At 38.1% G+C, this 12357-nt stretch overlaps 1 protein-coding gene across 1 annotated transcript in view; it reads right to left on the bottom strand.

Annotated features, from left to right (window-relative positions):
• The window catches only part of LOC140937895 (neural cell adhesion molecule 2-like), a 38066-nt gene that overhangs the window by 4709 nt on the left and 21000 nt on the right, over positions 1 to 12357 (bottom strand). Inside the window, exon 6 of the mRNA XM_073387465.1 lies at positions 10359 to 10529. Coding sequence (XP_073243566.1) covers positions 10359 to 10529 — 171 coding nt within the window. The remainder of the gene's footprint in view (positions 1 to 10358; positions 10530 to 12357) is intronic.

Consider the following 12357-nt stretch of genomic DNA (forward strand, 5'->3'; position numbering starts at 1 on the left):
TAATAGAGACCTAGAGATTCGAGGAACAGAACGACTACGAGTACCAGATTTGATTCAAGTTCTTTCGCGTGTGTTAAAAAAGTAGTCACCCGGAATGCCTTATTTACTTTTCTTTCACCAGACATGTGAGAACTTTTATCTTTATTGAATGTAAAGCCCTCTCCCCTTCGCAAAACTCTAAATATTAAACGAAATGCTCGCTAAAACTCGTAGTAGAATGACGACGGCTATCACATTTAATTTTCCCGCCAAAAAGTGACGCTGGCTCACGAGCGAGCACTACTTGATACTGAGAAAATCTCGTATTCGTAGTCGTCCTCGTCTTAGAATCTAACGGTCTTCACTGTTACTGATTAACAACGGGTACAGCTTGACGAAGCCTTAAGAACATCGCCCTGTGTGGAAGTGAAATTGATGCAAGTGTATCGTGCTCATAAGCTTGGTTTTACTTGTGCGCCACTTATAGATGCACAAAAATTTTAAACTTGACCAGAATCTCTTTGAGTGTTAGACAGGTTTTTAAAATCAAATACATCTCAGGTCATCAGCTTCAAACTCTCTGAGGAAAAGGTCCTCTCTTGGTTTACCGTTGATTATATTAGAACTCAACTCACGAAGCCTCCCTCATTACTAAGACCTGAACTCAATTGAGGGTAAGTTGCTGAAAGAGGCCTTGTCTCAATAATGCAGTCTTTTGTTTTTATTTGTCACCTTCCTGAATTATGAATTACAAGCCGGATTGTTCACCAGTATGATGCGCTTGTACTCACCTATCTGAGATTACTGAGTTGCAGTTCTCCGTTTTTAGCTTTGAGGGATTATGTTATTAAGTTGCGTGCTACGTAGAGAGATTCTTCCATCTCATTTTCATTTTAATTGAACTGAACAATTAAATTAAAGCTAATCTAAGAATAATAACTTGAGTCTGTTAGGCGTCTATGCAAAAACACAAACCACTTCGCAGATAATGGCACAAACAAGCATAGTTTTGTCTCATTATAGGCATGGAGTTATTAAACGACGTCATGAACAAGCTGAGTAAATTTCGAGAAATTGTTTTAAGCATTTTGTATCCTTAAAAGTACAGTAGAGTAACTCTATGGAAAGTAACACAATGTACGTATTCATCGACCTTACCAAAAGAATCCACAGGCTCAGGAACGAACATACATAGTTAATTGAGTGGAATGGTTATGAAACCCGTCAGACTCCTTTGTTATATGTTTTAGTGGACCTGAAAGTGCACAACGTTCAAAAGAATTCCTATCATTTTGATTGTATTGACCAATAAAAACGTTGCATTAATTTATTCCGTAACAATTTGCCAACAGAAAACAAAGGATTGTGCACTTTCAGGGTGCTTCCAACATAAACTGCAGCACTGTTGTTTTTATCATTGATGTTTGTCGCTTTTCATAACCAGTCTCCTCTAATAACTGTGGAACATATAAATAAATAAATAGACTTCACAGTTCAAACCCGTCTTTGAAAACACCCGCGGGAACACGCCAGCGTACAACGAAACAATTCAGTGGCTATACTCCACTACTACGAAAATTAAAACATTCGTTTTTTAATTGCTAAAGGCAACCTCGCGCAGTTTTTGAACAGAGTTACCAGTTTAACCACCGTCGCGTTCAATGTCGACGTTCTTCCTTGCATGCTTTGTTCAGAGGAAAGGTTTTATAGCTTCACCAAAGGCTATTCATCTCCTGATCACAGTTCCATTTCAAAGTGTTGTAATCAGTGCAATGGAGCTTCAAACTGACTGGTAATTTACACACTTAACGCCGGTTTATGATTCAAATACCTTGAACGACCTAAACTGCTGCCTGCAGAGTGAAGCCGTGACCATGACGCTTGTTCTCTAGCCACTGTGCAGTCATGGCTGGGTATCAGTCTGCATCTTTGATTTTTTCTGAATTATCGTAGAAGAAGGCTATCACAATAAGGCCGGGCATACTGTCTTGCAATGGTTAGCCCTTTAGTTCAAACATCTGATCAAGAAATCTTTGTGAATTTGAGAATTTCTTGAGACACACGCAAGGCAATCGAAGGTTGTTGCGGAATTCTTTTAACCCCGCTCCGCTGGTTCAAACAAATCAAGAGGACTGTATCTTTCGATGCAACAATCTACTGCGATGTACAACTCTCACATATTCCACGTTCGTAACACAACGATCAACGTAACTAAACGATCAACGATCAACGGGGTGTTACGAAAACTAAGACCCTCGAAAACTAAGACCTAAGACCTAAGACCCGTCTTAGTTTTCGAGATTACGAAAACTAAGACCCCCTAAAATCGAATCCGTCGAAATATAAAGTCAAATTGTAACGGAAATAGGTCTGATCTGTCAAATTATATCATGTTCGATCCTTTCCACCGGGTTTTAGGTCAAATTTAACGGTAAATTTAGGGGTCTTAGTTTTCGTAATTTCGAAAACTAAGACCCCTCTTAGTTTTCGTAATTACGAAAACTAAGACCCCCACCAAAACAATCTCTAAAATTTCTACAAAGTCGAATTACGACCGTTTGAAGACTATAATCCGTAAGACAAACAAAAACTACTATCATACGCGTGCTAGACGATCCGCTTCTTCTAACAATTTGCAGACATACATTATCAATATTGTGGCTTTAAGAAGAGGATGAAAGCTATAGACTACCTACGTATAATTGTACACTGAAAATATGCCTTACCCCTATAATTTTGGTTGTTTATCCTTGAAGTCATAAAATTGGTTTTCCACTGGAAATGGATTTTTGTCTTCGTTGCGGGCTGACATGTCGCTGCGACCTGAATGCCTGATCGCTAAGTGGTCAACGGCGTTATCGGTTAAACATCACACAAAAATACGGATTTTGTTTTTCCTTTTCTGGCAGGTCATAGATAGAAAAGTGCTGTTATAAAAAGGGCGAAAAAAGGAGAATATGCTATATTGCGTTTTTCTTGCGTTTGTTTTTATCGTTGCCACCCCGGAGATCACCGGGTTAATACAATGCAAAGGTAGTTGAGGGGTAGGGGTGGGGGGCAAGGAGAAATAGTCTGTGAGGGATAATCGCTAAAATCACTCATGAAATAATAATAATAAAAAACGAATGAGTGAATGAATTTCCTGTACTAGCAAAGCATCGTCTCGAGAATTGGAGTTCTAATTTCAGAACAATAAAATAAACACGACAACATGCTGCACACAAACCCCCTCACGTGATGGTTACAGGTAACGCAATCTCGATCGCAGAGACGCGAAGAAAAACATCCATCTCCAGTAGAAAGCCCATTTCATGATTTAAAGGATAAACAACAAAATTAAAGACCAATAGGGGTAAGGCATATTCTCAGTGTACAATAGATACGTAGGAGGTCTATGGCCTTGGTCCTCTTTTTAAAGCGAGTCTTCAAATTGTTATGCACTAGTCATTTGTTTCCCCCGCTCCCCCACCCCCGCGACATAGCGGGGGAATTTGCAAACAAGCGATGCTAATTATGGGGAATTCCACCACCCACCAGGGCAGAATTTCTTTGCAAAACCACCACCCCCCGGGGCTAGCTGAAAGACCTTGTAAAAGAAGAGATTGTCTATTTCTGCGCTAAATACATTTTGAGAAACAACAACTATTAGGAATGTTTCAACCAGCTTAAACTACTTACCACTGAGGTTGTTTGGAGTATAGCTTTTTAATCAGACAAATAGTGTGAGAGAATAACCAATAAGCTGAGAGAAGACTTGAAAATCGTGAGCCATGCCAGCAACAAACACAGTTGTTTGGTACCTGCTCTTGAACTCGTTCTTGTCGAGAGAAACCTGGCCACATGGGTGGCTGTCACAAAACGGGGCATATGTACTACATTTTGTTTTAAGCACTTTTAGTAAGGGGCTAAGATTTAGGAAATTGTGATTGCAAAATTATTAAGAAGATAAATTCAAGATAGCTATAAGCTAGTTCGCCTTTTCAGAAGCAAGTGCAAATTTCAGTTGGCAACAACATTGCTACTTTACGGGGGTTTAAAAGGCATTTGAGATTCTAAAGCAAAAAGGGACAAAGAAAGTACATTGGTAGAACGCGCACATGACGAGAAATTCAGAGTATTTTAATACACTAGGGGCCACGTCCTTGGGACTAGTCCCATGAAACTGCTTACGTCATTATGTAGAAATTTAAGTCACCAAACAAGAGTTTTGTCAAGGGCCGTTTTAAATTGGGCTAATTAGGTTGGACTAGTCGCAGGGAATTGCTTCTCGTAAACGTATACAGACCACAAACTTTGCTTCAGGGTCTCTTCCCCTCACTGGTCCCTGAGACCAGTCCCTGGTACCTGTTCCCTAGTGTATGCCGGCCTTTATGGTCACACATGAATGTATCCAATCCTCTTGTTGTGTATTTATTATCAAACATAAAAACAACATTAAAGCATCACTTGCGCAGTGTTTGTGTAGTGTATGCCGGCCTTTATGGTCACACATGAATGTATCAAATCCTCTTCTTGTGTATTTATCAATCACATATTAAACGGAATTCGCGCAACAAAAAAGCGTAAATATAGTCTCTGGACAAAGGTCAAAGTGTTTTCTTTCAAATGCGATTAGGCTTATCAATGGATGCATTCATTTACATAAGGATATAAAAGGATTGTTGACACTTACTTCGTCACGCTATCCTCTCTGGTAGCCATGTTGGATCGCTGCTTGTGAGGAATGCACCCAGAATCCTTTGCACACAGTCTCCTCGTGAGCGCTTTGTTTTTGAAAATTCCCCCGGGGTTTCCCGGGGGTATTTTAGGTCAGGCAAATTTGAGGTAAAGTCCCTGGGGGTCTGGGCATAAAATCATCGCAAAGCAGCAGTAATTCCCCCGCTATTGCCCGACAAAGTCCCCGAATGTTGCGGGGGTGGGGGGGCGGAGGAAACAAATGACTAGTGCATTAGCGGATTGTAGATCAGCACGCGTATGATAGTAGTTTTTGTTTGTCTTACGGATTATAGTCTTAAAACGGTCGTAATGCGACTTTGTAGAAATTTTAGAGATTGTTTTGGTGGGGGTCTTAGTTTTCGTAAATACGAAAACTAAGAGGGGTCTTAGTTTTCGAAATTACGAAAACTAAGACCCCTAAATTTACCGTTAAATTTGACCTAAAACCCGGTGGAAAGGATCGAACATGATATAATTTGACAGATCAGACCTATTTCCGTTACAATTTGACTTTATATTTCGACGGATTCGATTTTAGGGGGTCTTAGTTTTCGTAATCTCGAAAACTAAGACGGGTCTTAGGTCTTAGGTCTTAGTTTTCGAGGGTCTTAGTTTTCGTAACACCCACGATCAACGATCAACTATCAACTAAAACATTCTAAGTATACAGTGGTTTTTCTACTATCCTTGCGTAAGGCAGTATTTTTACATTAATCATATGTACAGTAAAAGTTCCCATTGTAATGTATCTAAATTAAGTGTCTATTACAAAATCGCACGTTCTTTCACCTTATTTAGCCTAAGAAAATGCATGCAGTTACATCATTTTATATCGTAAATATACTCGGACTTTGTCTACATTATTGTGAAATCTAATGTCACGAAATCTAACTTCTTTGCGCTACAAATGTCAATTTCTAATTAATATTTAATCACAGAATAATCAAGTTAAGCATCGCCTATTTCTTTCCTGACAAAGGTATACAATACCAATTTCCATCTGGTCTGGTAACTCGACTTCTTAGTAATCTTCCGTTGATCCATGCGTAAGTATTCACAACACCTATTTCTCGTCCTGCTCCAGTACGCTGTCTTTCCGGTGTTTTCTCCGTATTTTTGGAGGCACCCGCTAACCTTTCCAACGTTATGTTTCGTAGCATTTCCGTGGTCATCTAACGCTTTAGTTGTGTTTAATCTTGCAACGATAGCGTCAACCTGTTCTTTGGGCAAAGTTCGGCTCCGTTGTTTAAATTCTGGATACTTTATATAAGTGGTCTTGATCCACGACATTGCGTTTGACAAGTCCTGATCGGTCACTAAATTTTCAAGAACAGAAATTTCGTGATGCAGCTTCTTGTTGAAGTTATTGTTTGTTTGAAGGCTATAGTTGAAATCTCCTGTGCAAACAGATGGCTTTCAATTTCTATACAATTCATTTATTGTTAACCACAAAACACCAGAGCCGATTCTGAAGAAGACAATGCAAAGCTGTTCACAGCATTAAGCCGTATTCAGCCAGGTGTTTTGTTTGCGTATTGATTTATCCGTTGGCACTGATAAGTCAAAAGACAATTGACGTTATTGGGATAAGTTGAAATATTATTAAAAGAAAAGAAAATTCCGTTCAAAGGGATCAGGATAAACAGAAAGTACGCAATTGCAGTGATGTTTTGGACAATTGTTTCACGCGGTATTTTGCTAATTTTTATCTTGAATTGCAATGTTGTGGTATTTCCAAACGAGCTGGTGCAGTTAAACCAAGCGTAATATGAGTTTGTAGGTAAAATAAAACTGAGAACAAATATTTAAGCTTACTTAAGAAAGTGCAAATAAGATCACCGTAGTGTTGTTGTTTGTCTGCGAATGCTAAGTCGCCCTGAAGATTCACGTTCACGGACGCTGGACAGAAAACAATTGCATTGACTTATTTTAGTGATGGTAATATAAGGACTGAGTGGAGTCCAATTCGGTCTGTAATCATACGAATGATTGACAAACGCGGTCGTCCGATTTATTTACTCTCACGAGCCATGATTACAGACCGAATTAGACGACACGAAATTTTGTTACTTATTATCATAACTATAACAAAATTTGTGATATTTTAGCCTTTTAAACTTAAGACACAAGAAATTCTGAGAGTTTTTTTGTGAGTAGTGAAAAAAGAGCCATTTAATAAGCGTGCTTACGAAAACGTGCGCTGTCCAATTACTTAGTAGGCGTGACGCGTACTTTCCTATTTAATCACACCTTACTGAAATCAGGACAGTTGACAGCCAATCACATTTGAGAATTTTGGTATAGTCCAGTTATGATTACGGTTTTATTTATTTGTTACATGTTTTATTTCCCATTATTAGTACAAACTTATATTACTTTTGGCTTGCATCTAGTAAGGGTTTTGCTATCTTTGAGTTTGGGTCAGGTTTAACACGTTCATAACTTGGCATGCCTTTGCCGATATTCTTTTCGGTACGGTGTGATACAGGTTTCGACACCAATCCTCTATCCGCTCCCGCGCCATCCCTGAAAAGAAGATTTATCATGAAATTTTAAGTGGACTGTATTTGGAACGAAACTCTCGGTGCCTCGCAAGTATCTTTTACTGAAAAGCAAGGTCTGTATGCTGGCTAGGAAGAAAAAAACTTCGGCCCTACAAAGCGTATTCCTCCTCCAGTTTCTTAGGTTCTGACTTAACATAAGAAACACAATTTCAGAACATCTCTGAATTGAATGCTGACAATACAACAAAAATCTATAAAAACGCTCTTGATTTTGCTGATAATTCAGATCAGTTGGTTTAACGCATCTTTATTCTTTTTTTTCCAAAGTCTTTTACAATACAAATACTTTTCAATCTATATAATGTATAATATCAAATTAAGATATAGTAATTTGTAATCTGTTTAAAATGTACGTAATAATATATACTGTAAGTCTCAGTAAAAATGTTATTGCCTATCTATGTCATTTAAGCCTATTCTCCACTTCCGAATCCCCGCCATAGAACGCTATGTTTTCGCCCCAAATGTTGCATAAACTGCTGATACGTTTTCAAATACTCCTGCAGGGATGACTGGTTATTCCCATGTGCATTTGGAAATTAATGACTGGTCCATAGCGAAACAGTAAATTTTGTTTCCCGGGAATCTCAAAGCTTCTAGAGGCGGAGTAGAGGGAAAGGGAGCTTTAGTTATTACGACAGCGAGGGCAACGAGGACCGGTCAAAAAAGCAATAGGTTTTCAATCAAAACAACAACTTTGCACCCTGCATCATGCTTTTTTGTACTTTTCTTTGGCGTCACAGCAGGACTACGACATGAAAACTTGACTAATCAGCACTTTTTATGGAGGACATAAACAAGCGACGACAAATTTTTCTTTCCCTATCTAATCTTGAGTGCGGTCCTCAAGAAATCAACTCTAAGGAAATTCGCCTACATTTGACTTTTATAGCAAATTGGAAAAAACGCGACAAAGTTTGCAACAACGCGAATTCATTTTAAAAGTGATGTTTTCGGTGGCGTCGCCGTCGTCCTTGCTAAAGCTCCTTATTGATTTGAACTGCGGTTGTCGGTCAACACACACTGTTACCCTCTGACATCATAGATTTTGCGATGCTACGCGCTAAGAGATTTTGGCGGGAAACAGTTTCATCGTTAGATGTCATGTGACCTCGATGTAACCAATGAGAGCGCGCGCAGTTGGGAAAAAAATTTCAGCCATATACCAATAACTTTTACAAAACAGAGTGTACATATGGTGGATTCGAACATAGTAAATACAGTGAGGGCCACAAGATGATAATGCTTGCATGCAACGTCACTTGCGACCCTGAGTGAATATAGGCTAGGTCTGATTTCTTTCTATTATCCTTAATTGATTATTTATTCATTCAAGTTTAACGATTATAAATCTTCAGGAGTACTTGTCTTTGTACTACTAATATTTAGTTGTCAGATTTATAATTATATTGTACTTAAATCTTTTTGAATGCTGAATAGGAGGACGTGAAATAAAGGGGGAAAGGGAGAGGGAGGGCACCCAGGGAAGACCAGGACTCATTTGCCATTCAAAAGTTAACAAGAGCATATTAACTTACAAACCGTAGAAAAACAATTAATCTTAATTGTCATTTCATAATGGTTTCTATCGGAGGAAAAACCAGAAAAGAAATATGTTGCACGAACTATAACTTGATAACAAGAGGAACAGAGCAAAATGTTAAAACAAAATACTAGCAGTGATCATTAGTTAAGATTTCAAGCGTTTGAAGCGATTGTACACATGAAACGTTAACGCAAACTACTTGTTATTATCTTCAGTTTTCAATGTAAAAAAAAACAACAACAACAAAAAAACAGAAAATAACACGAACAACACGGAATGCGAATAAAATGCTGTTACTTAGCTTTTACAGCGGTCCTTTGTGATCAAGTGATTTGACATTTCGCTTAGATTCTGAATCAACTAACTTTACTGGTAGCGTCTACTTAAACTTGTTACCGATCGTTTTACAAGCAGCAAAATATAATTTCTGACAATAGCTGTCCCACAATATTAAAGAGGTTTGCCCAAAGAATTCTTTATCGCGTAGAGTAATGTGTGTCTGAGTAAACTGTTTTGCATTACAAAAGAGCAAAACCCTCAATAAGTTATCATCTGAAGACAGGTCGACGGGTGATTCGTGAGCTCAGAAATGATAAAATAATACAGCGAAAGCCATTATGGCGAAAAAAACAGCATGCTGAGATGAAAGTGTCACAGGGGCGCCGTTAACCCATTCAGTATCGTCTGTCAACAAGAAAAAAGAACTAGTGTTTTAGCAACATATACACAAAGGCAAAAATAAAATCAGTGTTAATATAGGCTCTGTAAGTTGTTTAAGTTCACAGAGAAACTAAAACCAAGTGAAAACGTAAGATATAACTAAACGTTTTTAGTTTTATCTTCATTTTTCTTTTAGCTCCTGAAGAAGGTTTGTCTTTCAAACCGAAATATAGGGCAAATTTGTTTGAATATACTTCTTCATCGCCTTGCCGTTTTACATTTCTACAAGTTATTATTGTACTGATCCAGGTCTACAACTGGAAGATCGGGCACCACTCAACTGCTTGCAATTGCCGCTGTAGACTTGCTGATATTTTATAGTTTTGCTTCAGCCCGTCAATAAGTCGTTTGTACGGTGAAACTAACTGTTGAGTACGATGCGGTGGCGTTTGTTATAGCTCAGCAGTAAACCAACTTTTTAAAGTGATTCGTTGATAGTAGTCTGTAAAATACTAATGCATTTTGCTGAGAGTCCTAGTCGATTTGATGTTTCGTCTGTAAACTGTGTAAATGGTGTTCAGCAATGTGATTGTTGATATCACCATTTCTTGTTGCTCGTTTGTATTCAATCAGTCGCGTGATAAGCTTACTCCCTTGTATACTGCTCCCTGTCTGTTCTCCGGTCTGTCTTTGACCTTGGCATTTGAATTACTGAGCAGTCGTCGTAAAGTGGTTATCGGACGTGTGTGCAATGTATATTCTTAAGGTTGTAGTATACGCGCGATAGTTTTGTTAAGATATTTTTATATCTAAGATAAAGGCGACAAGGAAAATTTGGGTACAAGATATTAGTTTGAAACAATTTCTGACATCATTTTTTGAGTAAACCTTACCTGCGACAGCGAGGGTAAACTTCTGACACTTTTCAATGTCTGCAGAGCATCCGGAGGAGAGACAGCAGTAATAGTTCCCAGTGTCTTCGCGGCTAACGTTAGTGATGGTCAAAACGTAAGGACTGTAAACTCCCCTCCTTGCAACCTTGTAGCGTTCATCCTTTGATGAATCTGCCAAAAACAAGCAAACAAACAAGAAAAAATTACACTGCTTTATACGGTAAAAACTTTTAACTTTCGGTGTGTAGCTTATTGAACCATTCGATTTGTAATATCGACAGCACTGACAATTGTATACTACTTATTAAAGGGTTCACCGGCGAAAAATGTCTGCGCATGCTCTACTAAAAATGACACGTGATCTATTTCGCGCAATGTCATTGGCTCTGAGGCAAAAATGCCGATTCAGATGAAAAAGATAATGGCTGTTTTTTTGACAGTGATAGCGTTGTGGTTTTCTTGCCATAGTAAGAGATCAAAAAACATTTTGGTGAAAGTTTTGAGTGGAATGTTTTCTCTAGAAAATGTAGCGCCTTGGAAACGGCGGACAAACCCAGTGGTGGGTATTTGTCGGAGATATTGGCTTTACAATCGCCGGCACGGGTGCGAAAGGCATGCCAAAAAGGTGGGTAATTTTGACTTTCTATGCTTACTGTTAGTTTCGTGCACATCGGTACAACAGGAAATTGTAAGAAGTGAAAGAAAAATTATTGGGCTTTGTTATGTATATAAATTAGCTTGTACCGCTGTGCACGGAAGCGGCAGTTGTGTGAAACGTGTTGACCGTTTTCGTACCAAATATCGACTTGCATCTTTGAAGTTCAGGGACCCTCTGGAGGTCTAGTTCAGTGTATCCTCAAACATATTCGAATTTTTATTTATTAAGCTTCGCTGGCATTTTATGCTCAGGTTAAAGTTTCTCGCCCCACAGTCCAACACAAGAGAAAATTGAAAGGTACAGCTGGTGGAGGGCCGTTTGAGCAACAGAATAATAATCATTATAATTATAATTAATAGGAAGACCGCTAAATCTAAATCAGCGCGTTTTCTCTTTAGAATGTGTGTCAAATGGGACACGATTTTGATCGATCGAAAGTGAAAAAAATAGTATTTTCCCTAGAGACCGTACATGCATTATGCGTGCACAAAGTTGTTTTTTTAACTGAGAACAAAAATGGCCCTATCATGTTTGGCACCTTATATTACAATTTAAACTATTTCCTGAACGTTTGCTGGAAGTTATTCTGTACTTGTACTTAGACATCTTTTTTAATCAGCCATGGCATTAATGTTTTCAGGTGGATTGTTCCATAATAAGTTGCCCCTCTGTATTTCACTGAGAATTCTTTGGCTATTAATCTATGTATACGTGTATGTTGTGCACAGTTAATTTTGTATCTCAGCATAAATATTATTTTTTCTTTTATTTTTAGCATACATTGCCATACACAAAAAGAACAGAAAATTATAAATTAACTGCAATAAAAAATTGACTACAATATTAGAATAAAATTTTATATTAGATGCTGATCAGGTATATTTGTGATAATTATGTAAAGTCTTTTTTTGTGAAATAATCTTGAAAAATGGCAGGTAATGTTCCAAGAAGGATAAAAGTGTAATGAGATCTACATGTAATGATTGAATAAAAATGGTTTGGCTTTTCATAAACTGAGAATTGTCTAAAATAAAAATGCAGAGCTGTCATTAGGGGCCGTAACCCATAACACCTGTTACAGCTGAGCTCACTTGATGTTACAGGTGATCAAAGTGGAAAGCTGAAGGTGGTAATTTAAATTTTTGGGACCTGTATTAGGTGAATCTTCATTTGCTATGGCTGTTTCAAAACGTAATGACAGCCCTGAAAAGGGATGGTTATATCTCTGTAGAGCAATCCTTGGAGTTTTTTTTTTTTTTTAACACCAGCATACTTGCCCTCTTTGGGTCACAGAAGATTGCTAGCATTGGGGGTTTACCTGTACTGTGTATTTATTAATTG

Source organism: Porites lutea, chromosome 5 (genome assembly GCF_958299795.1).
Source record: "Porites lutea chromosome 5, jaPorLute2.1, whole genome shotgun sequence".
Taxonomy (NCBI): domain Eukaryota; kingdom Metazoa; phylum Cnidaria; class Anthozoa; order Scleractinia; family Poritidae; genus Porites; species Porites lutea.